The 25,537-nt window shown below is 38.6% G+C and overlaps 1 protein-coding gene across 8 annotated transcripts in view; it reads right to left on the bottom strand.

Moving 5' to 3' along the window:
* ADGB (androglobin) overlaps nt 1-25,537 on the bottom strand; it is a 160,677-nt gene that overhangs the window by 4,759 nt on the left and 130,381 nt on the right. For 7 of the 8 annotated variants that reach the window (XM_042987275.1, XM_042987279.1, XM_042987280.1 and 4 more), the window contains 6 exons: nt 18,886-19,055; nt 11,951-12,127; nt 11,117-11,219; nt 8,118-8,327; nt 2,049-2,139; nt 1,141-1,327 (listed from right to left, as the gene is read on the bottom strand). In XM_042987275.1, coding sequence (XP_042843209.1) covers nt 1,141-1,327; nt 2,049-2,139; nt 8,118-8,327; nt 11,117-11,219; nt 11,951-12,127; nt 18,886-19,055 — 938 coding nt within the window. Of the gene's footprint in view, nt 1-1,140; nt 1,328-2,048; nt 2,140-8,117; nt 8,350-11,116; nt 11,220-11,950; nt 12,128-18,885; nt 19,056-25,537 lie in introns of those variants that run through there. The other variant, XM_042987282.1, reaches the window with a different exon arrangement.

Below are 25,537 nucleotides of genomic sequence, written 5' to 3'. Positions count from 1 at the left end.
AGAGAGAATGAAAGGTGATTGAATTAGAGATATGTTTTCAAGATAATGTTGGCAAATGTCGATTATGGGTTAGATGAGGGAGGTAAGAGAAGTCAAGGATGTCTCCAAAGTCTGCACTCTGAGCAATGGAAAGACTACAATTGCCCTTCCTGGGTGGGGAATATTGATGGAGGAAATGTTCGGGCTGACATGAAAGAGAGGGCAAAAATGACAAGAATGATAGAATAATGGATTTGGAGAGGTTTGGTTTAAGATGCCTATTGGACAAACAAGAGAAGGTGTCAAAGAAGCATATTCCTCAGATCAGCTAGTGCTGGAAACAACATAGAGAACCTAATGTCACTGTGGCTGAAATGTTTAGAAAGTCTTGTAGCCATCAGTATCTTTGGGAGTGTGTGTGTGTGTGTGTGTGTTGTAGGAAAGAGGGAGGAAAAAAAAAGTCTTTATCCACTATAGTGGAAGTCAGCGATATATATTTATCAAATTTTCCCATTACTTGTATGATACTTCCATTTTTAATTAAACTTGGTCTTCTTCACTACACTAATCCACCGCCCCCCCTTTTATCATTTTGGACCTTGTCTAAATAAAGCAACTTTAGTTTTCTGCTAGGGTGGAGGGACAGTCACCTGGCTACAAAACATTGAGTTGATGATCTGCAAATGAACTACTTCTTAAATAGCTTCAAGCCAAGCAAAACCAACAGTCTTGTCTTCCTCCCACCTCACGTCCATTTCTTCATGTGGCTGATGCCACCAATTGCTGAGCCTTTTAGGGATTCTATGGAGCGAATTGGATTGATTGTTTAAGAGCTTTTCTACTGCCACCTTACAGTTTGGGTGCCTCAAGTCTATTAATATGTTCTTCATCCAGCTCTCTGTCAACTTCACAAGTATTTGGTCATTGTCTTCTTTCTCCTTCTTATTTTGTGGATAGATTCCCAATACTGCATCTTGGAGGGGTTTAAGGAAGTAAGTGAAATTAAATGTGTTTCACCAATTCTCCACCTTTTCTGAGGAGCTGACAACTAAATACTTTCAAAATGTCTTTCTACCCAGGTCCTACATGATTCTGTGGTATCTTTTCAACATTATAAGAGAATGTATCAACTCTGACCCATGGGTGTATGTTGAGACTCACCCGCATTTCCCCATACATCTCCAGGATTTTATCCTTTATTTTAAGCTGTTCCTCTTGCTCAATGTCTCGAATGCTGAGTACTCTGGTCCTATACTGTCGGAACTGGTGAACCTCTTCTGCCTTTTGCATTGCCTGCTGCTGGTTCAGATCCTCTGTTTGTAGCACAGGATCAGCGTCTCTTGTTTTTCTACAAAGACATCACAGGAGATGCATAAATCATTTTGGAACACTGTGATGAACTTTAGAATTCAAATAATTTAAATTGTCTTGACAGTGTGGTAGACTGAATCCAATAGAATATTAGCAATAGAAAGAATACACTGTTATTTTTTGATTGGCCACGCTCCATTTACTGGTTCACTAATATTTTAGGAAACAATTCTAGAGAAATACCAGTAAAATTCGATGCTCCATCTGATAAGGTGTTCGTGGGATTGGTGTTGGAAACTATGAGATTATTTTGGAGGTTTTCTTTTTAATTTATGCAGCTAAATAATGTTGAAATATTTTCAAACTTATAAGTATGCTTGAGTAACTATCTCTCTATTAATCCTATTGTCTTCTTCTTAATAAAATTGAACCTACTAAAAAATTAAATTAAATTAAATTAAATTAAACCTACTGAAATAATGCCAGCAGACCTAGTGGGAATTTTTTGTAGCTCAACTCCCCTTAATCAGCTTGCAAACTAAAATGTTAAAGAAAATACTTAAATGCTTTTATGATTGACTTAATAAAAGATTTGCTAAATGGAAGATGTAAAACCTCGTACATCTAGAAATTTGAATATACTGAAAATATATTAAGCATTTAATTTCAAATTTTCACTAGTTTAGTAACTGGTTATCCCTGTATCAAAAATTCTGTGAACAGAGATGTTTGCATTAATCGTGTCTATTAAAACTTACCGTACATATTGTGTTATGTCTACACATTCTAGTGCTTTTCGAATAAGTTGTGGAGACATTTCCAAAATTGTTGGGGATCGCGAACGAGGCCCTGTTGAAAAAATAAGTCCTAGATTTTCAAAAAAGAATAGACACTAATAGACAGTTACATCTCATTTTAGTTAAAAATACTATCTTCTGTTAAAGAAAAACAACCACCATTTTGGGCATCTGGGTGGCTTAGTCAGGTAAGCATCCAACTTAGGCTCAGGTCAGGATCTCACAGTTCAGAAGTTCGAGCCCCGGGTCAGGCTCTGTGCTGACAGCTCAGAGACTGGAGCCTGCTTCAGATTCTGTATCTCCCTCTCTCTCTGCCCTTCGGCCACTTGCTCTCTCTCTCTCTCTCTCTCAAAAATATATAAACATTAAAAAAAAAAAACACTGATTGGACTTACTAATTTAATATTGTTTTAATGTGACTTTATTTTAATGTGACTCAATATGATGTTATTAAAATTTAATGATATTTCGTATTTGTCCTCTAGCTGGTGTTACTGTACTTACAGCAAAATGAAGGAGATGGGCAAAGTGCATATACTCTATAAGCAGAGTAACAGAACGTTATCATGACTGTAGTTAAGTGAAAGTAGAGACAAAAAGGAAAAGTCCTACTGTACTTCATTATAAACAAATTAAGTGACCCAATATTGAAAGCGCTTAGTCTAGGCTTGAAAGGTCTCATAAGCATTATGGGGGTGGAATGTAAAAATACTTAAGACATAGTACTCTAATTCAAGAAACTTGTAGATCCAGCGGAGTGGGTAACATACACCGAATGCAAATCAAGTTAGCAGGAGATCTCTACCCCAGGGACCCATACGTACCCACTAGAAGGTACTTAAACAAGAGACTTTAGAGTCTAAAATAGTAACCATTCAGCCTTCCCAGGACATTTCATCTCCTGTTTAAAAATTTCTGGAGTATAATTTACATGCCATCAAATTCCCCCATTTTAAAAGTGTAATTCAATATGTTTTAGTAAGTTCACGGAGTTGCACAACCAGCGCCAAAACCCAGTCTCAAAACATTTCCACTCTCCACGCAGATCTCCTGGGCTTTTTACATCCCCTCTCCATTCTCACCTCAAGCCTTGGGCAGACATCCATGGACTCTGTCTCTACAGATCTGCCTTTCCTGGATATTCAATGTAACTAGGAATGGTAAAATGACATCTAACTTTTTAAAGAAACTGTCAAATTGTAGTGTTTTGGTTATTGTTAGCTTCAAAGAAATTCTGAAATCATGAAGTAAAAATCCTCCTCCCTGGTTCTTTATCAAAGTTATTTTGATCATTCTGGGTCTTTTGCATTTCCAAATAAGTTTTGAGATCAGGATGTTAAATTCTATAAAATGTCTACTAGAATTTTGATAGAGATTATACTGGATTTATAGATCAATTTGGGGAGAATTGCTATCTTACTATAGTGAGTCTTCTAGTCCAAAGCATGGACAGCCTCCCTCTTTAGATTTTTAAAAATTTCTATTAGTGATGTTTTGTAGTTTTCAGTAGACAAGCCTTGCACTTTTGTTAAATTTATTTCCATACATTTGTTACTGACATTACTGTGAATGAAATTGTCTTAATTTACTTTTTTGATTGCTCATTGATAATATGTAGACATAAAAATAGTTTTTATATATTAATCTTGTATCTTGTATTTTTTTATTTAGTTGTATGCTTTCAGAGTTTAAATTTTTTTTAATTTTTTTAAGGTTTATTTATTTTTGAGAGAGAGAGAGACAGAGTGTGAGTGGGGGAGGAGCAGAGAGGGAGAGGGAGACACAGAATCTGAAGCAGGCTCCAGGCTCTGAGCTGTCAGCACAGAGCCCAACACAGGGCTCAAACTTGGGACCAGTGAGATCATGACCTAGGCTGAAGTCAGATGCTTAACCAACTGAGCCACCCAGCGCCCCTAAAATGTATTTTAATTAATTGTTTTCAGTTTATTATTGCTTTTTGGGAGAGGATATGTCAAATCCATGCAAGAGGTCTCATGCCCACTAATCTTGCTTTTTACATGTGGTTGCAATAGCCTTCAGAAATATCGTTAAAGTGCTTAATGTATAACAACTTGTTAAAAATTATCACTCATTCAGAAATATAATCTAATGTAAACCTTTAAAAACATTTTTAAAATAATATCCAAATTAAGTTTTCATTTTTTCAAAAACATAAAGACATGGTCCATGTGAGAAAACAGAATATTTCAACTCTACTCCATTATTAAAACTTAAATTCAATCAAGTTTTTTATTTTATAACATTAAATAAAACAATCCTGAGGAATTAACATTTTACAATATGTTTTTTTTAGAAACCAGTAGCCAGGGGTGCCTGGGTGGCTCAGTCAGTTAAGTGTCTGACTTCAGCTCAGATCATGAGCTTGTGGTTCCTGAGTTCAAGTCCTGGATTGGTCTCTGTGCTAACAGCTCAGAGCCTGGAGCCTGCTTTCGATTCTGTGTCCCTGTCTCTCTGCCCCTTCCCTGCTCATGCTCTGTCTCTCTGTCTCTGTCTCTTTCCCAAAGAATGAATAAACATTTAAAAAAAAGAAAAGAAATCAGGGCCAATAGTTTTTCTTTTTTCATTGTGATTGCTATGGTATCTAAAGTTCATTTGCTTTTCTTATGAACATACCTACTTATGCTGGGTATATTTTTGGCAGTTCAAACATGAGTGATTTCTATAAGACACCAACTCTGCTGACTTTGACTGGAAAGAAAATACTTTCTGATTAATTAGATGTTTGTGTTTTCTTACATCCTGCCAAGTAACATACATTTAAGCAGAAGAGGGTGTGGGAAAGGGACAGAAAGGATTAACTTTCATGTTCTACAAAACTCTGTTGTGTCAGAAAAGCGTATGAGAGTACTATGACAGTCTTGTACCTCTAAAATAGTACAGCCCAAAGTGTGTGTGTGTGTGTGTGTGTGTGTGTGTGTGTGTAGGTACCATCCTTTGAAAACTGAGTCTCTATGGGATAAGTTCTGAAAGTGAGAATATGTATTTAGAAATATCTTTATAGTAAATGGTCATCACTGGGTCATTTTATTACATTTTTCAAAAGTTTCAGCTTCCAGCAGACTAGGGGAGAGGACTGACTTCATCATAGGTAGTCTGAGAATCTCTGCTTAAGACCTAGCGATTGTGATGGCCTGGCAAAAGATGTGGGAATAAAGACAGAGATCACCTGCAACCTCTGGAAGAGGAATTTTCTAGAGGCTCCCAGAGATCAAAGGGCATTTGAAAGCAATGTTTATACTCTTGACCTTGATGATGGCTTTGGTATTGAGGAAGAATGCGTAGGAGTAAAATAATGACATCATTTCCATGTCCTCTGGTACTATGAAAGAAATCATATAAGTTACCTATTGCATGAAAATATACAGTGGCAAGAATAAAGTAGTTTTCTGGGAATCACAAGTATCTCCAGGCGTGTAGAGGCCAGATCACCCAAAGCTCTCATAGGATCTGTAATCTCTTATGGGTGATGCTTCCCCAGGAGGGAGGGCCAATATGACGGAGGCACCAACAGCAGAGGTGGCAACAACATACAGAGTTCCAGAGAACAGCTGGACAGCCAGACCCATGGCTCTCAAACAGGATTCCTTCTACTACCCCAGTACCTGGAGTACATGGCAGTGTTTCGGTGTTGTAAGATGTGCGGGAGACACAAAAGCACCCCTCTTCTCAGAGGGAGAGGGGCTCAAGTTTACTTGGTAGTGTGATTAAATTTATATTTTATTTTATATATATTTTCATATTATTATATTATACATATGTTATATTATTTATATTCAATAAGAACTATAATAAAACACATTTAAGAATGTTTTGGGGGAATTTTGCTTGAGGACAGGCTGCTTTGCCCTCAGTCGTCCACTCCTGCTCACATTTACCTTTCCTCCGTGTTTCCTGCCCCTTCCTTTCTGCCCCAAAGTACACTCTTTCATGGGGATGTGAACTTTAGTACAAAGGTATGAAACTCTGCCGGCCAAAAGTATGAAGACCTGAGAAGCAGGAGAGCCGACGCTGACGCAGCCCTTCACAGCACTGGTCTGGGGCTCAGAGTGAAAGTGAAAGCAGGGCGCCTGGGTGGCTCAGTTGGTTTCAGCCTCTGACTCTTGATTTCAGCTCAGGTCATGATCTTACAGTTAGTGGGTTCCCGCCCCTCATCGGGCTCTGTGTCAGCAGTGCAGAGCCTGCCTGGAATTCTCTCTCTGCCTCTTCCCTGCTCTTCCTTGTGCATGCACTCTCTCTCTCTCTCTCTCTCTCTCTCTCTCAAAATAAATCAACTTTAAAAAATAAATGAAATCTCCACCACGCCTGTGGGACACAGTACCCGAGGCTGGTGTGAAGAATCATGATTACATTCAATTTTTGCAACTTAAAAAGTTACCTTATTAGCACATAAATAAACAGCTGACCTCAGAATTTAATTGTATTTTCATTCTAATTTTCTAATCAAGTGTGGGGAAAAATTTGCCTTCTGTTAGAGATCACAACATGAGGAATTCCAAGAACTAGGGTTTGATTCACCACAAACTGTTTTGGCTTCCTGCCCTAGGGTGAGGCATTTATCAATCACATCAGTTTTGAGACAGAGATACCAGTATACGGTTTGTTTAGCTCATGGAGGCTCTAGTGAGATAATATATGCAAAACCACTCTACAAATTAAATGTTCATATAGAATGAGAAGTATTATTCTAATAAGCTTTGGTGTTATGTCATGTATGTTATTATTTATTAAATGAGTGCTTGCTTTCAAAATATTGGCTCAAAAATCAAATCTTTTGTAACTATAATAAAACACCCTTTGAACTTTGGAATTTTCTTCTTCCCTGTGGAAATACTTCAAGGACGTGTTTTAACCTTAAACAGTTTTTAATTTTAAGCTTCTCAGAGTGGTTTAGTCATTTGGAGAAGAGAACCATTTTTGGTGTTTCTGAGGATGCATCCTTCCAAAATATGTTTCTCTCCTGCCTGGGTTCTGAATAAGTAGGGACATAAAGAGTAAGATTGTACTCCTGATACAGGTATGGTTGGAGGATGTAACTTGATGTGAAAGGCCAAACATCCAGGGTCACAGAACTTTAGAGCCAGCTGACCCTTGCAGCTCCCTCAGTCATAGGTAGTGCTTCCAACTCAGGGACTAGCAGGGGATTCAGGACCCCCTATGAGCAGCCCAATTCATTGTTTCAACCATATGGGACACTAAGTCCTTTACCAACAGAAAGTCCAGGAGTTGCTTAGGGGAAATCCTTCCTCATGGAGGCCAGCATGGAAAGACCTTTCTTCTTAAAACCTTCAATTGAGGATTTACATTCATTTTATTTTTTATTTTCTTTAAAGTTTATTTATTTATTTTGAGAGAGCGAGCACGCCAACAAGAAAGGGGCAGAGAGAGCGGGAGAGAGAATCCTAAGCAGACTCCTCACTGTCAGCACAGAGCCCAATGCAGGGCTGGAACTCAGGAAAACTGAGATCATGACCTAACCGAAATCAAGAGTCAGACGTTTGAATGGCTGAGCCACCCAGGTGCCCTGGATTTGCACTCATTTTAGTGAATAAAGACGAATCTCCATTATACAGAAATGAACCAAATTAGTGTGGCTCGTACACCACTGAAACTTCCTTCCCTCCAGAATTTTAGAATCCAAATATTTAAAACTTGTTATAAAAGGTAAAAAGAAAATCTACCATGTAGCATATCACAGATTAACAAAAAGCGTCTGCGTTCAGTGACAATGGCATATGTGGTCACTGCAATTTTATTTTTAGTATTTGTAGACACAGAAAAATATACAAAAATACACCTGCTACTTTTGTTGGCCCACTTCTATCCCTAAGATAACTGGTTAGTAATGAGGTCCTTGAGCAGATTATCAGCTCTGACAAGCAAAATGAAGACCTATAAATCCAAAATACATACTTTTCCATTTATCACCCTAGACATCACATGTGTTTGTGCCTCTTCCAGAATTTTTATTTCCAAGTATGTCTTTGTCTCACAAATGAGAATAATGCTTACTGATATTTTCCTTCCGCACCGTCTGTTCCTCCTTCCCTGCTAGAGACGTTCCTCCAATTTCGCTGCTCACCAGTTTTGACCAGTCCTTCAAGCCCCTGGTCATCTGCCACTTCTTCCACAGCATACTCCCCAACGGCGGGATATCTTTGCTCTCTGAACTCATGGAACCCTTTGCGTCTGGCTCTTTTATGGCACTTGAAGATGTTTCAACTACAACATGACATGTGCATTACTGAAAAAAAAAAAAAGCTTGCATTCTATGAAATCATATCCAAAAAGTAACCGGGCTAGTGGGAGCACAGATTTGGAGCAGACATGAAATATTTGTCACCTCTAAGGAGCACTAGCAAACAGCAATCATTGGTCCCTCAGAAAACATTGTGGATGGCCCAGGCAGCCCATGTGTCCGGAAGCTGCCTCAGGATATGAAAAGATTACATAAGAATAGAGGCTTTTTGGAGGTGAGACATTACAAATGGAAATGGGATCTCTGAACCACTGGGGCCACTGCTACCCTGGGCCCTGGAGGAAATACAACCTACCTTGTATGAGAAATGTATGTGAATGGGATTCTCATCTCTGGAGAGGGGAGCCCTGTGTATAGGTACTTGTCTAAAGTTATCTTAAAATAGAGCAGAGAAGAGCTATTGCTTGTGAAGCAGGAAAGTTTTTCCTTCCTGCCATAATTCTACTCTCACTTTTCTAGATCTTTATGCCTAGGAAAAACCATGTAAAACCTACCCCAATTCCACAGCATACAGATATTTCCCTCCTATTTATGAATTGCAGATAATTTAATTGACATTATATTCCACTTTGAATAAAAGGTGATGATAGGTTAATGCTCAAAACCTGGGAGAAATGTTGAAATAAGTACATTTAAAAATAATAAAATTGGTATACCCCTAGAGCAAAACTGATCAAGAAAAAAGAGATCAAAATAAAATTTATTCCAGGAAGTTTAACTTAGATGAAGTAGACAAATCTCTTATAAAACACAACTTACTGAGCCTGACACAAGAAGCAGTGGAACGGCTTAACAGTGAGGAGTTTAAAGTGTATACTGAGTCCAAATATTAGAAGTTCAAGAACAGACGAAAGCAATACATGGTAACAGAGGTCAGACAAGGAGTTACCTTGAGGGAGGAAATGGCTGAGGGAAGGGAAAGAGAAAGACTCTGGGGATGTATTTATGTGTTTTAGATCTTGATCTGAATGGTCGTTCCTGAGTGTATCTGTACGTAAAAATGCATCAAGCTATACAATAAATATTTATGCCTTAACTGCAGGTATGTTGTAGGACAAGTTCAGGCTCCTCGGAACCTTGTTCTCTACTAGGACTTGTCCTTGGCTCGAATCCTAGTTTTAGCAAAGAATCCTGTTAGACTAATTTATCAAGAATCGCATTCCCCTACCCCACCCCACCCCTGCTTTGATATCCAATCCAGTTCCTCTCTTTTTCCACCCTCCTAACCATACCTAACCAAGTTTTTCTGAGTAACTTCCCACCCACTCCCTGCCTATGTGCTATGAATCCCCATTTATCCCTGTTGTATTCAAAGTTGGATTCAACCTCTCTCTCCTACTACAACAGTCTTGACTCCTATTACAAGTCTTGAATGATCTCCCTTGCCATTTTTAACAAGCATCCAGCGCAACATTTTTTCTTTTACATATAATTTAATACAATGCTTAAAAAATAACAAAATCTAATTAAACAATACAATTTAAAATAATAAAATCATAAAATCATAATAAAACCTATCCACCTTTGTACTGTTAATAGGACATGAGACTTTAACCCTTAGGAAAGGGAGTACTTTAGCAGTTAGAAATATTTCAAATCCCAACTCCGTCACGTTTTAGATGTGTGACTTAGGAGCAGTTCGGGGACTCTGAGCATTGGTCTCTTTGTCTATAAAATGGGAATAGCAGGGTCTACCTCATGGTTGCTGTAAGTTAAAATGAGATAAACAAAAAGTGATGTGAGGAATGCGCATCCCAAGAAAACAAAATCAGGATGATATTTGTTATTCCTAATCCTTATATGAAAAGTTAAGAGGCGTTATTATCTTTATAACAATTATTGAATTATACTCCTGTAGATGTGACCATGGAAAGCATGATTTGGGATGTGAATGCGGTCAGTCTCCCTGGGTGTCCCAGTGAGGTTGTAATGGGCCAGCCAGGTTTTTGTGAGAAGGCACTCAGGGTCATGGGGAGCTGTTTGCAAGCTGGCTGTGTCTCTGGGTATCTTATGAATTTAACAAATTACAGAGCAAATTACTCTGGGCCTGTGTTCTTATTGGTAAGTTGAAAATAACATTACAGATCAGTGGATTGATGTCTTAACTGGAATAATTAATATTTTCAGTTTCAGGCCCACGGCAATCACTCAATAAAGGCAGTCTGTTTTATGTTATTGCTATTATTTATAGTTATTATTACTAGAAAGGAGCCAGAATAACAGCAGCAGGCCTGCCTTCAAGTTTACACACTGCTACCTTTGAACTATGTTGCATTCTTATTTCTGGTTTCATCTCTTGTTTGTTTGAGAGAGAGAGAGAGAGAGAGGAGGGAGGGAGTGCATGTGAGCTGGGGAGGGGCAGAGGGAGAGGAAGAGAGAGAATCCCAAGAAGGCTCCACGCTCAGCACAAAGCCTGACGCAGGGCTCTATCCCACTACCCTGGCATCATGGCCCAAGTGGAAATCAAGAATGGGACGCTTGACCAATGAGCCACCCAGATGCCCCTGGTTTCATCTTTTCTGAAATGGAGAAAACCGTATCTACTTGGGGGGAAAAGTAAACATCTGCTAGGCAAAGAGAAAATGTTCCAGGACCTGTTTTCCTACAGGATTGTACGTAACTCTTCACAATCCTGTAGGCAAACAGCTTCTCCAATGCTTTCTTTTTACCCAGGATGATGCCCTGAGTATCTTTTAAGAGGTGCAAGGAGCAGTCTTGTGCTCTGAGGTCGTGGGGGGCAGAGTTCACTGACCGTCCTCTGGTGCTTTAGTTTGGCTTTCAGACATAGGCACACTCTCAGCATCCGGAATTTTCCTAATGAACCGGCTGAGGTAATGCAGGCGAGCCTGGGAAGCCTAAAGAACAAACACTATCAACAAACAGTATAGGCAACAACATCTTAACAGTACCTGAAACATGTACCACTTCAGCAGTTTGAACTAGTGTATTATTATCAAATACACTCCAATTCTGAGCCATCCGTAATTTTGACGGTTATTTTTGAGAACTAGGGAAGCAGCAGTCCTAAAGCAAATACACTAGTCATGCAGTCTTAGATCTAGCTGTTCCTGAACCTTTTTTTATCTGGCTTAATAACCCTGAGTTGGGACATGAAACACATACAAGTAATAATGGCTCACTATAGCAATGGTTCTTACATAAAATACAGTGAGGGGAAACCATGAAGTATGTATATCCCACAAGGGGAAGCGATGCTGTTTATCTAGTCAAGGATGTTCAAAGTACATGAAAGGACATATTAAACATTTTTATGCTTTCTTACTTGGAGTGTGAAGGACAGACATGGTTATGGCCCACACTGTGGAAGGATGGGGGAACCCACGGTTTGGGCCAATAAGTGGCACCACTATGCGCTTTGCCTTTGCGCCTCATCTGGTACCAGTCATCTGCGCAACGTTTCACGATTTGTTCAGATGTGGTCTTAACATTTAGTTAGTCAGTGTCTAACAAAATCCCAGATATCACTCCTAAAGGAAAGACTGTGTGGTTTCACCATCGTGGCTCTCCCTTCAGACCAACGCCTGGGAGTGGAAAGGTAAAGAACAACTTTTCAAACTCGAGTGACCTTGATAGCCCTTCCAGGCTCAGTCATCTCCCAGGCTTGCTTCATGGCTCGGATTTCATCTGCTCGTTCGGTATCTTTTTTCACTTCGAAACTGTCTGCTTCGTTGTGCTCGGTGACCAGCCTCAAAATCCAGTAGGGTTTATTTGGGTCTTCTTGTTGAGGGTGAAAAGTGGATATCTGATAAATAACGTACAAACCTTTGGGTCAGGTGTTTTGCTCCATTCAAAGGGTTTGAATTTTACCTTATGATCCATAATTTCACTACTAAGTATTTACCAAGAGAAATGAAAACACATGTTCACAAAAATACTTGGAGAACATTCATTACACCTTACTCTTAAGAGCCAAAAGAGGAAACAATATAAATGTCTACCAATTGGTGAATAAATGATCATCTATCCATATGATTGAATACTATTTAATATTGAAAAGTAATTGGGGCGTCTGGGTGGCTCAGTTGGTTAAGCATCCGACTTTGGCTCTAGTCATGATCTCATGGTTTGTGAGTTCGAGTCCCGCATCGGGCTCTGTGCTCCAGCCAGAGCCTGGAGCCTCCTTCAGATTCTGTGTCTCCTTCTCTCTGCCCCTCCCCCACTTGCACTCTGTCTCTCTCTCTCTCAAAAATAAATAAACATTACATTTTTTTAAAAGAAGTAATAAACTACAGAAGTATACCACAATGTAGAGGAATCTCACAGATAGACATCATACTGAGATAAAGGAGCTGAGCAAAAGAGAATACATTTTGCATGACTCAATTGTATGAAAATAATGGAACAGTCAAAACTGCTCCCTGGGGTAAGGTACGAAGATGACAGAATCCATTGCGAAGAGGTTTGAGGGATTCCCAAATTATGGAAATGGCCTGTACTTTATCCCTTGATAGAGATGCGGATGTGGATTACAGGGTGAATACACTTGTCAACATTCATTGAATTGTACATTTAAAATGACTGCATTTCACTGCATGCAAAGTTTACATAAAAGCTGTAAACAAAACAAAACAAAACAAAACAAACGAAATTACATTGAGGGTTACCTAGTATCTCTTTCTAAAACATGAGGGATGGTAGATCATTTTCAGGGGGGAATATATGGAAAGTTAACTTTTTGATATTTATGAAATCATTATGAAAGTTAACATTTTGGTATTTCATAGGATCATTTTCATGAACCATAGGCTGAGAGCAGATCGACATAGGGCTTGAAATGTCTAGACAAGTGAGCCTCATTGGTGAGGGTCTGGTAGGGTGAGAGGCTTGAATCTAACATGGTTACTAACACTTTACATATGACTGAGACAATGTCAGTTACCCAGGTTAAATGATACACGGGGGAAACAGGGATCAGCAGGGTCACTGAATAAAGTTTTTGTGGGCAGTTTGCTTTCAATCTTACCAAAAAGATCTTGCTTTCTACAACATTCCCCTAATATTTGGATGAGAACCTAAATCTCACAATTGGAAATTCTTTTATTTCTTTCTTTTACACCACAGTACAAAGGATTTTACCGTCTTTTATGTTACTTGATAAATGAGTTTATCAGAAACTTCTCTGGGATCAGGAAAGGGAGTATTATGAAATATTAAGGGGTGGGGGACACATGTCTTATAAATAAGTTTATGGATTGAGTTAAGCTCATTTGTTTAAAACTTCAATAGCTTATTTTGTTGATGATACGAATATTTTCTCAGTGAGTTCAAATAATTGAAACACTGAATTATAAATTGAAGCTACGTTTAGAAAAGTTAACACACAGCATTGTCTTGAAGCTTCAAGGGAAAAAAGTGGTTAACTAAAACCACTTCACCTCTGTTTTTTAAACAAACAACGTTAAAATAAGCTAATTTTATTAAATTTTTAAAAATATTTATTTATTTTTGGGAGAGTGCAAGGAGCAGAGGGGCACAGAGATGGGGACAAAGGATCTGAAGTGAGCTCTGTGCTGATTGGCTGATAGGCTGACAGCAGCCAGCTAATGTGGGGCTTGAACTCAGGAATGGTGAGATCATGACCTGAGCCAGTCAGACACTCAACCGACTGAGACACCCAGGTGCTCCCAAATAAGCTAATCTTAAATAGAAACTGTACCTGGTCTTCTTATATTTCAAATATAATAATCCCTTTATAGAGAAACTTCCCCTTTTCCCTATCCATTTAGATATTGCAATAAAAGGCACATTTGGATTGGAAAATGTAGCTAGTGAAAAAGTAAGTAAGGTAAATTTAAGAAATTAGCTTTTCCACATGAAATAAAATCAATGATCAAATAAATTCGACACGATCATGGTGACTAAGGTGAAAACACCAAGTATAATATAAAAGTTTCCAGTTTCTGGTTTGGCACATATACTAATACATTTTCAAACAGGAAACATTATAACTGCAGTGTCTACTAAAACCGACTAGCACAATATTAAGATTTCTAAAGCTTAGTTATTAATGTCTTAAAACGTAATTCCCATATGAATTCTGTAACCAAGCGTGCACATTTGCTGTGCAAGCTAAGCCAAGCACCATCTTTCTTTCCCAGGATTTCCCAGAATTCATGCGTATCTCAAAGTTAACTCAGACCAGATCCCACAATTCCTTCTTAAATGGTAGATCTTCTGAAGAAGCTTTTCAGTTTCCAGAATATATGCATATATTCATTACAATTTCAAACAGAATGGAAGGCCACCGTCCATGTCAGTTTTTAGTTTTATACAATCTTCAATTTTCTGCAGAATTGCTTTTTCTTGACTTCATATTTTTGCAAACTTTTTAATTTCTTCTTCAGTTCTTTTTATGTACCTCAACCCTTCCAACTGCTCTGATTCAGCTTCTCATTTTAACTGTCATCTAGAGGTATCTTTTCACACGATATAGGGCTAAATCTAAAGTAAGTGTCCCAGGGCACCTGGGTGGCTCAGTTGGCTGAATGACTGAGTCTTGATTTCGGCTCAGGTGATGGTCTCATGGTTGTGAGATCGACTCCCGTGTTGGTTTCTGCACTGACAGTGCGGAATCTGCTTGGGATTCTCCCTTTCCCTTTCTGCCCCTTCCGTTCCTCACTCTCTCAAAATAATTAACCTTAAAAAAAAAAAAATTCTTTCTCCCTCTGACTCTCCCTCTCTCTTTCAAAAAAATAAAATAAAACAGGTTGCAGGAAGTAAAAAATCATCAAGTACTATATGGACTTCTGTATCTGTAGCACCGTTTATGATATTAAACAGTTTAGTCTTCTAGCTTGTGTATGTTGTGGTGTTTCTCACATTTGTCTTATAATTTCCAATGCCTAGGGACACTACTATGCGTGCTAAGGGAACATCTGGCCAAAGACGTTTAGGCGACGTTTATGCTCGGACAGTGCTCATACCTATGAGTTACTCAGAAACAAGCCACCTTGAAGAAGATCGTTTCCCAAATGCACACTCGGCAAAGTGGCCTGGAGCAGCAGATGTGGCTGAAATGGCCTGCCACACTTTATAACGACAGCTGCCCAAATCGTGAGAGCTGACTCCAGGAAAATGAGCGTCGTTTCTGCACACAAAAGCCTTTGGCACGATCCCGTTTATCACGGCCCTTAACTGCAGCCACCTCAGGACGCGCAGGATTTCTGCCTCTTCCAATCGTTAGTGCATTTTCCATTCTAAATCTTCAACGTATTTTCCCACAGCTGACTCATAAAATGCATGGCTCCGACTCATTTTGACTGCTTTAACTGTGACATTTTGTGAAAGCATAAGTGATACGAATTTTTGATGAAGTTCCTCACATTCATCCGGGGTCCTGTGAATTAACCCCCACAGGAAAGCTCATACAGCACCAGTGTTTACACCTCAAAAGCAGTCATAGAGCTTCTAAGTAAGTTCGACTAATTTTTGAAGTATCTAAAAGTGCCCCTCTACCATCAGTGGTGAGAATTTGGATACCTCTTCCTTTCACTGGATTCAGGTAGCCAATTAAGGCCTGAAGGGCACCATTCTTGTCCCCATTGTAATAAATATGGACTAATTCTTTCCATGGAAGCCATTTGTCCTCCCTCAGGAAATTCTAGTAGAAGAAAAGTCCGTTCTTCAACTCTCTTAATGCAGAGTTGTGGGTCAGTTGTTCTTAATGTTTGAACTAAACCCGGATTCTGTCATTAACACTCACCCTTGCAATCTTCTCTTGCTGAGTAGATGAATTCTTCTTCTCTTCTGCTTTTTTGCCTTTGCCATAGCCCACTCAGCTTTAATCACCTGTTTTTGTTCTTCTGACTCTTCTGACTGAATGATACTTTGATTTGGGGGTAAGCCCTCCATATAACCAGCTGTCAAGCTTCTATGCCTTCAGTGGGATAAGAAAGCAAGTTAGCAGTACTTTGTTTAGTAGAAACTGGACGAATGTCAGCTGTCCCAGTGGGACTTGAAGACTTTTCCACGGAGTATAAAGAAGATTCTGAGCACAGTTTCTTGTCAGTCAGGATGTCAGGACCTGGAGAAAACCAGATTTTCTTCTCCAATGTTTTGTCTTCAATTTCTGATTCATCCTAGACATGTTTATGTTCGTTTTTTTGAGGCATTTTCCCCTCAGCATGTGAAGTATGAATTAACATGATTTGACAAAAATTGGAATGACTTCAAATTTTGTGGTTATACTATTTGTGTAATAAAAGGCTTTACTCATCATGACTCTTCTTTTCTGGAAAACTATTTTCTGCCGATTGAGCACTGTATCTTCTCAGAGATTTTTAACCAGCCGCCAACTGATACTTTTTAAAATATCCTAGAACTCAGCTTACCTTGAGCTAAATGTGAAATCATTTCATTCTGATTGCCCAAAACAGCTTCTGAAACAAACTTCAAAGTACTTTTAAAAATAGGACATACAGATGCTCCCTTCTGTAAGTCCCTTGGGAGAAGAAGTGCTAAGTTTCCAAATTCCAATATATAGATTGGGGGTGCTTAAAGAGTCACAGGGCTTACCACAACAATCTGCTTCACTTTGGGCCCGTTTACATCTTATTTTGCTTGTATGAAAACCCTCTTTGTAGACCGATGTGACTTGTCCTGCGAGTACAAGAAATGCAGCTGCTTGCTTCTCGGCTTCCCAGGGGACTTCTTGCGTCACGGTTTCTAGGTTGCAACCTCTCCAGCAACAATGGTGGCTTGCCTGTTTCCAGCACTAGCATTGACAGGGGCCATTGTGCGGCAGCTGAGTCCCCATGAAAGTAAGAGCACCAGCCCGGGGGCCACGTGGTCATTTCCATTCCAACCCCCGCAGAGGTCAGGTTAAGCTTCTTTACTTCACGGTGTTTCCAAGAGTAGACTCCAATTAAGAAATTAAATCTTGGCAATGCAAGTGGACAGGATTTTCCACTACTGGAGTGTAGGACAGCTGACCCTTATCTCTTCTAGTTTGTTAATTTTCCTTTATTGTCCTTTACTGGTGGTCTCAACATCCTTCCTCTTCAGTTGATTCATTTGCAAACTTGAGAGATAACCTTTGTTCCTTCTTGTTCCTGACCCCCATCATGGGATTAAGAACTACATACGCTGTTTCCTTGATAGTTCTTTTTGGTCCTCTGCTTCTTTCTTACCTGTACCTGCTATACCTTGCCCTCTCTTGCCTAGACTACTGCAGTACTTTGTTGAATGATTTTCTCCATCTCTAGTCTTTTCCCCTTTAAAAGTATACCTTTAAAAGCCACCAGGGTACCTGAAATGTAAATCTGATCATGTCAATACATTTTTTTTACCCCCTGCCTTCCCCCGTCCTATGTCTACCCTGGCTTAACTTATGCAGTGATCACCAATGTCGGGAAGATTTTGTCCTCATAGGTATTTTGAGTTCAGTGCTTCTAAATAACCTGAATTTGAGTATATTTAGGCCTGTGCTTGTATTTCTCAACTTTGTCCCACATCCTCTTCCTTACCCCTAATCCTTGTAATTATCTAACTGGCCCTGAAGGAATTTGGAATCGTGACCTCTGGGCTGTAGACAGAGTCCCAGCCTCCTAATCAAAATTAAAGGCCCTCCCCCTTCTGACCCTTACTTACCCCTCTAGCCCCATCTCTCAAACTTTAATGCTAAAGAAAAAAAAAAGGCAGATTGTGTTAGATTTCACCTTAGAAGTCTTTGCTCATTGGTTGATGGGGGGTGGGAGGGAGGGCAGGGTGGGAGGGAGGGCAGGGTGGGTGATGGGTATTGAGAAGGGCACCTTTTGGGATGAGCACTGGGTGTTGTATGGAAACCATTTTGACAGTAAATTTCATATATTAAAAAATAAAAAAAAAATAATAATAAAAAAAAAAAATAAAAAAAAAAAGAAGTCTTTGCTCATTGACTCAGGTCAGGATTTCGCTGCTCTAGGAGAAAGAGGCCAGAATAAGTACAATATCTACCATTAAAACCTCTGTTTACCTTCGGCCTCCTCCATTAGACTGTAAGTTCTTTGAAGGTAGGGACTGTGTAATATTAATATTAGAAGCCCAATGCCCCAAAGCAGTGTCTTACAGACACACATGTCTTAAAAGTTTGATTAATGATATTTGATACTAAACTAGGGCAAGCAGCTTGCAGAAGGTGTCCAAGGAATTTCCTTAATTTATCTAGTCAGTTGCTAGAATCAAGGAGATGGAATTTTTCAGTTTTGACCTCAGGAGAGATAGTCAAGTAGGGACCCAATGAATCTACATTTACTAAGTGACTCCAATAAAAAAAAAAAAGGAGGGGGGGGCGCCTGGGTGGCTCAGTCGGTTGAGTATCCGACTTCGGCTCAGGTCATGATCTCACTGTTCATGAGTTCGAGCCCCGCGTCGGGCTCTGTGCTGACTGCTCACAGCCTGGAGCCTGTTTCGGATTCTGTGTCTCCCTCTCTCTCTGACCCTGCCCCGTTCATGCTCTGTCTCTCCCTGTCTCAAAAATAAATAAAACGTTAAAAAAAAAAAAAAAAAAAGCATCACACCCACCTGAGGCTCAAAGCGAGGTGCTTGTTTTTCTTTGGCTAACTTTTCTTTCTCCGAGGACCTCTCTTTGCCTTTTCTTGTTTTGGAAGTTCCTGAAGATTTTTGCCCCTCACTAATAGTATGGGAATCTGGGCTTCCTAAGGTAATTAATTCCTCATGTTTCTCTCCATGAACTAGAGAGACATAAAAAAGAAAACCAGTGAGTCATAACAATAAAATCATGTCATATAGGAAAAGGGGAGCAAGTCAGGGAAGAGTTGTTAATTTAAGAGGCTTGGATTTCTTTTCTTTTTTAAAACAAATATTTTATAAAGATCTATGTGATTCTCTTTTACAAAATCAAGAGGTAATTCACATGCCACACACTCACCATTTGAAGTGTGTAAATCAGTAGGTTTTGATTTAATTGTAAGGTTATGCAAAAATTATCACCATCTAATTTGTTTCCAATCTGGATGCATTCAGTTCACTTTGTTGCCTAGGATCTCCATTATAATATTGAATTCATTTATCTCTGCTATAATATGTATTATTCTCTTCCCTCTGCTTTCTCCAAGCAGGGTGTGAAGGGTTTTTTGCCTTATGTGCTATTAATTCTTTCTAACAACTAAATATCCAAGTGGCAGAGGGAGAAATAACATTTGTTGAATCCCTACAATGTTTCTTTCTTTTTTAATTCTCGAATCACCCCAACAGGGCAGATTCAGAGAGGCAATGAATTTTCTTACGTTCCCCCAAGTGGTTGGAATTCAAATATGAGTTCCAAAGACATGTCAGCCCCTTTCAAAACTGGAGTCTTGTAAGTGGTAAGTGATCCCGTTAGCAAAGTAAAATAGTAATTGTCAGAACCCAGCTCTTATCGATTGCTTAGTGCTGGTTATTATCTACTTGCAAATGTGGGCAGATCATCCTGTATGACTGCAAGCTGACTATAAGTAACCCAAGTTCACAAGCGGGCGACTGGTCTTTCTGCCAACAATCCTAGCTGCTGAGAAATGTTGCACTAGGGAAAAATTCTTCGGTCATATAATCAAAGGGCATGGAGGTAAATTGTGGATCAGCCACTGGATAGGTTAAATTTGGCACGTTTACTACATTCTTTGATTTTGTTTCCTCCTCTATATAATGGAGATATTAATTCCATGCCCACAGGGCTTAAAACTAATCAGTATAGGTGGGCGCCTGGGTGGCTCAGTTGGTTAAGGGTCCGACTTGGGCTCAGGTCATGATCTCGCAGCTTGTGAGTTCAAGCTCTGTCTTGAGCTCTGTGCTGGCAGCTGTAGCCTGGAGCCTGCTTCAGATTCTGTGTCTCACTCTCTGCCCCTCCCCCACTTGCGCGCGCGCCCACGCTCTCTCTCTCTCTCTCTCTCTCTCTCTCTCTCGGGGGCGGGGGGGAATAAATAAACATTAAAAAAGTAATCAATATAGGGCATTTAAAATAAGATAGTATCTGGTATCATACACACTGGGTTTTTAAGATATTAACAAATGTCAGCTGAAATTGAATCTCAAACTGCCCCATTAAGTATTTCTGGGGCTTCATTTTTCTTACTACTCATAGGTCTTAGTGTTTGAATCATATATTTAGGTGTATTTGATTCCTTTCAAAGTAACATATGCTAATATTCAAGTTTATATATGTAAACACATAATACAGTATCAGGCAAACAACAGGTGCACTCTTCCTTTACATTTTAAAATATAGAGTAAAATAATTTTCTATTCTTTAATGTCATATAGTATAGTAACATTTTTTCCAATGAATTACAAGTTCTCCAAAGGCCAGAATATCATTATATACTTCATTATTTTTAATGTTTATTTTTGAGATAGAGAGTGAGTGATCCCTAGTTGGGGAGGGGCAGAGACAGAGAGAGAGAGGATCTGAAGTGGGCTCTGTCCTTACAGCAGGGAGCCCAATGTGGGGCTCCATCTCAGGACCACGAGATCATGACCTGAGCCGAAATCCGACACTCAACTGACTGAGCCACTCAAGTGCCCCTATATATTTCCTTTTGATCCCGAATTTCACCTAGTATGATTCTAAGCTCATTGTATGTATTCATCATCACATTGTTTAAGTTTAATATATAAAACTTTATAGGGAAACTATGTGTTCAGGGTATGTGTATCAGTAAGGTGCAAGAATAAATGTCCTCCTGATTCAAACACCATGAAAAATGTGACATTATATTGTATATTCCTGTAATTAGAAGAGCTCTAGAATAAATGACAATCAGAATAAACTAATATACTCCTTGCAGAGAGGAAGCAGCAGTATCTGTTGATGAAATGAACTTGAAAAGAACTTTAGCATTATGGATTTAATTTTCCTCCTACATTATCTTACATTTATCCAGGATGCAGCAAATAGAAATCTTCAGTGGATACTAAGACATAAAAATTATGGAAATGTATTTTTTATGATTAAAGTTCGGTGCTTTGATTTATGTATCCAGGAACTAAAAACTGGCTGGGATTTTAACATTAACATAATTTCTAAGCTAGAATACTTGTTCAGGATAAGGTATACATTTACCAAGTACAATCATACTTGGTAAATGTAAACAGGAAAATCTTTAGATAATAGATGATAGACAGACAGATAGATAGATAGACAGACAGACAGACAGAATCTAATCATGTTTGGTTTCTTCAAAGACCTTGAATTGGAAACACCATGCATACATTGTGCCTAAGAAAGAACAATATACTATTATTTAGAGTTAAGAAAATAGTGTTACAGTCCTGTTAACAAAGGTGGGTTGGGCTTGAAATCAAAGACCTTTGAGAATGATAAGCCAAATTTATATGTGTCTTTGCAAATAGATTTAGAACCTGAAAGGTGCAGGCCAATAACATAAAAATGTAACATATTGGCAAGAACTTTAAAATAACAACACAACTAATTATACATGAAGGCAGATGATATCCCAAAGTACTTCCTGGTCCAGATCTTCCAATTTCTATTTCTTTAAGAGAAAGCCACCTGTCTCTGCAAGCAATTTTTACCAAAACTTAGGTATTGAAATATACTAAAGGTGGCACTGTTGTCTCATGTTAACCAGAGGGTAAGCTTCCTAAAAATTTATAACAGAAATATTCTAGGTTGAACATAGTTATATTTCAGAACTTACTTTTTTATTATGGGTTATAAAGATGTGAGTCTTTGGGGGAAATTATATATTTTATTTCTCACAGAAATTAAATGTTAAATTTAAATGAATAAATGTGGTGATATTTCCATTAAATTCAGGATGTACACAAAATTTAAAGTTAGGACACCAATATACTTATGAAAAAAATCGCTTCCTCAACTTCTTCTTGATCTGAAGTATTGATAATTGAAAAGTAAGCTAAATTAATCATTGAAGATGTTAGTTGCAATTTTTCTAAAATGCATCATACCCTTAAAGTTGAAGTTTGTAGGTCTTGAGTCGTAAATATAATTGACACATAGAATCTGACATATCTATGTTTTCATTTAAACAAACTGGCTTCCTAAAAATCCACATTTATAAACATGATACTGATTAGTCTGAATTCAAAAGCTGCTTACCTTTCATAAAGATTGGCCAACACATTCTTTCAAATGGGAAATTTTCCTACTTCGTTTTAAACATCATTCAATTCCGAATTTATTTGCTAGCTACTTTCAGCAACAAATGTATGATACAATGCAACTTGTAATTTAATTTTAGTAGCTGCTCATTCGCACATAAAATCATCAAATGTGATGTCAAAAGAAAGAAGATGCAATGATGCCTGGAGACTTTTTTTCTAGTTAGATACACAATAATGAGAATAGCATTTTGTTGAGGTCTACTAGGTTCTAGGAACTTTACATATATTGTCTTGACTCTTACAACAACCTTGAAAGATAGGAGTTATTATTCTAATTTCTCAGGTGATAAATAAGTCAGTTTCAGACAGCCTAAGGTATTTTAGCTGCTGTGTTGTATTTCTCCATTTAATATTAACTTCAGGTTCTTTTCCTTATTTTTTTTGTTTTTATTTTTTTATTGAGGTATAATTGACATGCAACATTACATTAGTTTCAGGCATACAATGTGCTGTTTTATATTTGTACATACTGCAAAATGGTCACCACCATAAATCTAGTAAATGTTAACTTAAAGAAAACTTAATTTATATTATTAATTTTGTACCATTACCCAACTCTATACATTATACTATTTCATGAATTCTACTACGGTGTTTATTTTAGATATTAACTTTTTAGTTTCCTCTAGAATTTTAACATTTATCCATTAACATACCTAATGTATTAAATACAAGAATTTGCCACATTGATTTGTTTACTGGAACTCCATCTATGGTGGACAACCTGAAGTTGAGAAACCTAAAAGATCTTCAGGAAAAACATGATAAGACTCTACACAAACTTGTATGTTCAGTAAAACATAGACAATTCCCTAAACAAAGACATTAATAGAGAATACAAGAAAGATCTGAAATGGGTACCATCACATATTATTATTTTTTCCATTCAAAAGCTCTTGCTAGAAAATTAATTTCCATTTAAAATCCTAGCTTTGCCAGGGCCCTGAGTGGCTCAGTGGGTTAAGCATCTGACTTTGGTTTGGGCTCAGGTCATGGTCTCACGATTCATGAGTTCGAGCCCCACATTGGGTTCTGCTGCACTGACAGCACAGAGCCTGCTTGGGATTCTCTCTCTCCTTCTCTCTCTGCTCCCACCACTCTCTCTGTTTCTCTTCTCAAAATAAATAGACTTTAAAAAATATTAAAAAATAAAGGTAAATCAATAAACAAAATCCGAGCAGTGCCAGTGACTAGCTGTGTGACCATGGAAAAGTTCCTTAAGCAGCCTGTGTTTCAGTGTTTTCCTCTGTAAAGGGATAATAGTTACAGCATCTACCTCGTAGGTTTATTGTGAGGATTAATTGGGTCCATATACATAAAGCCTCCAGAAAGCCTCTGACATAAATGTTAGTAGCCACCACTGTTGGGACTATGTCAACACTACTAGTTAGAAAGTCTCTAAAGGGATAAAACATCATAGTAAAAAGGTTCTGGGCTTTGGAATAAGTCAGACTTAGGTGAAAATCTTTACTCTGGTTCCTCCAGCTGTGTTAGTTTAGGCAAATTATTCACAGCATTTAAGCTTCATTTTCTCACATGTAAAATCAGGATGGTAATAACTACCTCTCAGATTTTTTGTGAGAATTGAGAATAAAGATATATGGAAAGTACACAGTACAAGAGGTTCATGATAGCACTAGAAAAATCATAATCATAGTAACCAAACTTCTAGATCTCTCCAGTGTTTCCTTTTTGCTTACAAAGTACAATTACATGATTTTCATTTTTTTAATTGAAATAGTAAGTGCTCATTGAAAACTTCTGATTTATACATTTTTAATTTTAAATTAAATTTTGTCTGTAGGTACTAAAAAAATGTAAATAGGAAATTGCCACTTCAATATATTGGTACCTGCGTGTACCCCTTTTGCTCTCTGACCCACTCATATATTTTTGAAGAGGAGGGGCAGTTGAGGGTCCCCCATGTTCAACAGTATATGAAGTCCTCATATTAACACCAATGGGTTTCTGTAGGCTAAGCACAGGAAAGCATTTCTGAATCTTTCTTCCTCACCATTCCTGACCTAGAGAAGGAAGGGGAACAGCCTCGCATGGCGAGATGCGCATTGAGTTTTCCTTGTGTTTTGTGTCTCATGTTCCTCTGACTGGAATTAGCCTCTCTCCAGCCACACCTTACACTTGGTGAGTGGTCCTACAGGCCAGGTGTGTCCAAAATGGGATTCTTGGGTATCTTCTGAGACACATTCTCCTTCTCACCACTTCCACTTCAAAGCAAGGTTCACTTCTGGGGCGTCTGGGGGGCTCAGTCGGCTAAGCCTCTGACTTCCTCTCAGGTCATGTTATCATGGTTCCTGGGATTGAGCCCCCATCAGGCTCTGCCCTGACAAAGCCCAGCAGGCTTGGGATCCCTGGTCTTCCTCTGTCTCTCTCTGCCCCTCCCCCACCCACGCACACCCTCATGCTCTCTCTCCCTCTCCCTCTATCTCTCTCTCTCACTTCCCTGCCTGGCATACTTCGGGACTGCATGGTACAAACTATTTGACACCCCCTCCCCTGTTCACACTTCAGAGTGTCGTTTCTTCTTTTCCTAAGGATCCCCAGTTTACATAAGTTTACACAATTCACACAACTTACACGTACTGGGAACAAATTTCAATTATTGAAGAAAATAGACACAGAGATTTAAAAACCTGAATTTGATTAGATGTAAGGGTATTTGCAGGGATTTTGTGCCTTTTTAGATGTTAGGACTTCACCTTGGAGAGTTGGAAAGAAAGCCTCATTCACTGTTCTGAAAGCATTGTTCAATGTGATGCTACCTTTCCTGAACAGCTTAAATGTTTTCACAAATATCTCCTCCTTTATCACTGTGCATTCTTCTATCTTGTTGGAACATTATTTTGAAACAGGTTTCCCCTGTGAACAAGATCTCCAATTGAATTTAGAAGGACTATGTCTGTTGCTTCCTTTTCATGATTTATAATGGGATCATTTATTCCCCGTCATGTGGATATGAGTTTCCATTGATAATTTCTATAAACAACAGTAGTATGACTATTTTGAGTTTATA

This window comes from Panthera tigris, chromosome B2 (genome assembly GCF_018350195.1).
Source record: "Panthera tigris isolate Pti1 chromosome B2, P.tigris_Pti1_mat1.1, whole genome shotgun sequence".
NCBI lineage: Eukaryota > Metazoa > Chordata > Mammalia > Carnivora > Felidae > Panthera > Panthera tigris.
Note: the sequence above shows the minus strand (reverse complement) of the source record. Positions and strands in the feature narration are given on the sequence as shown.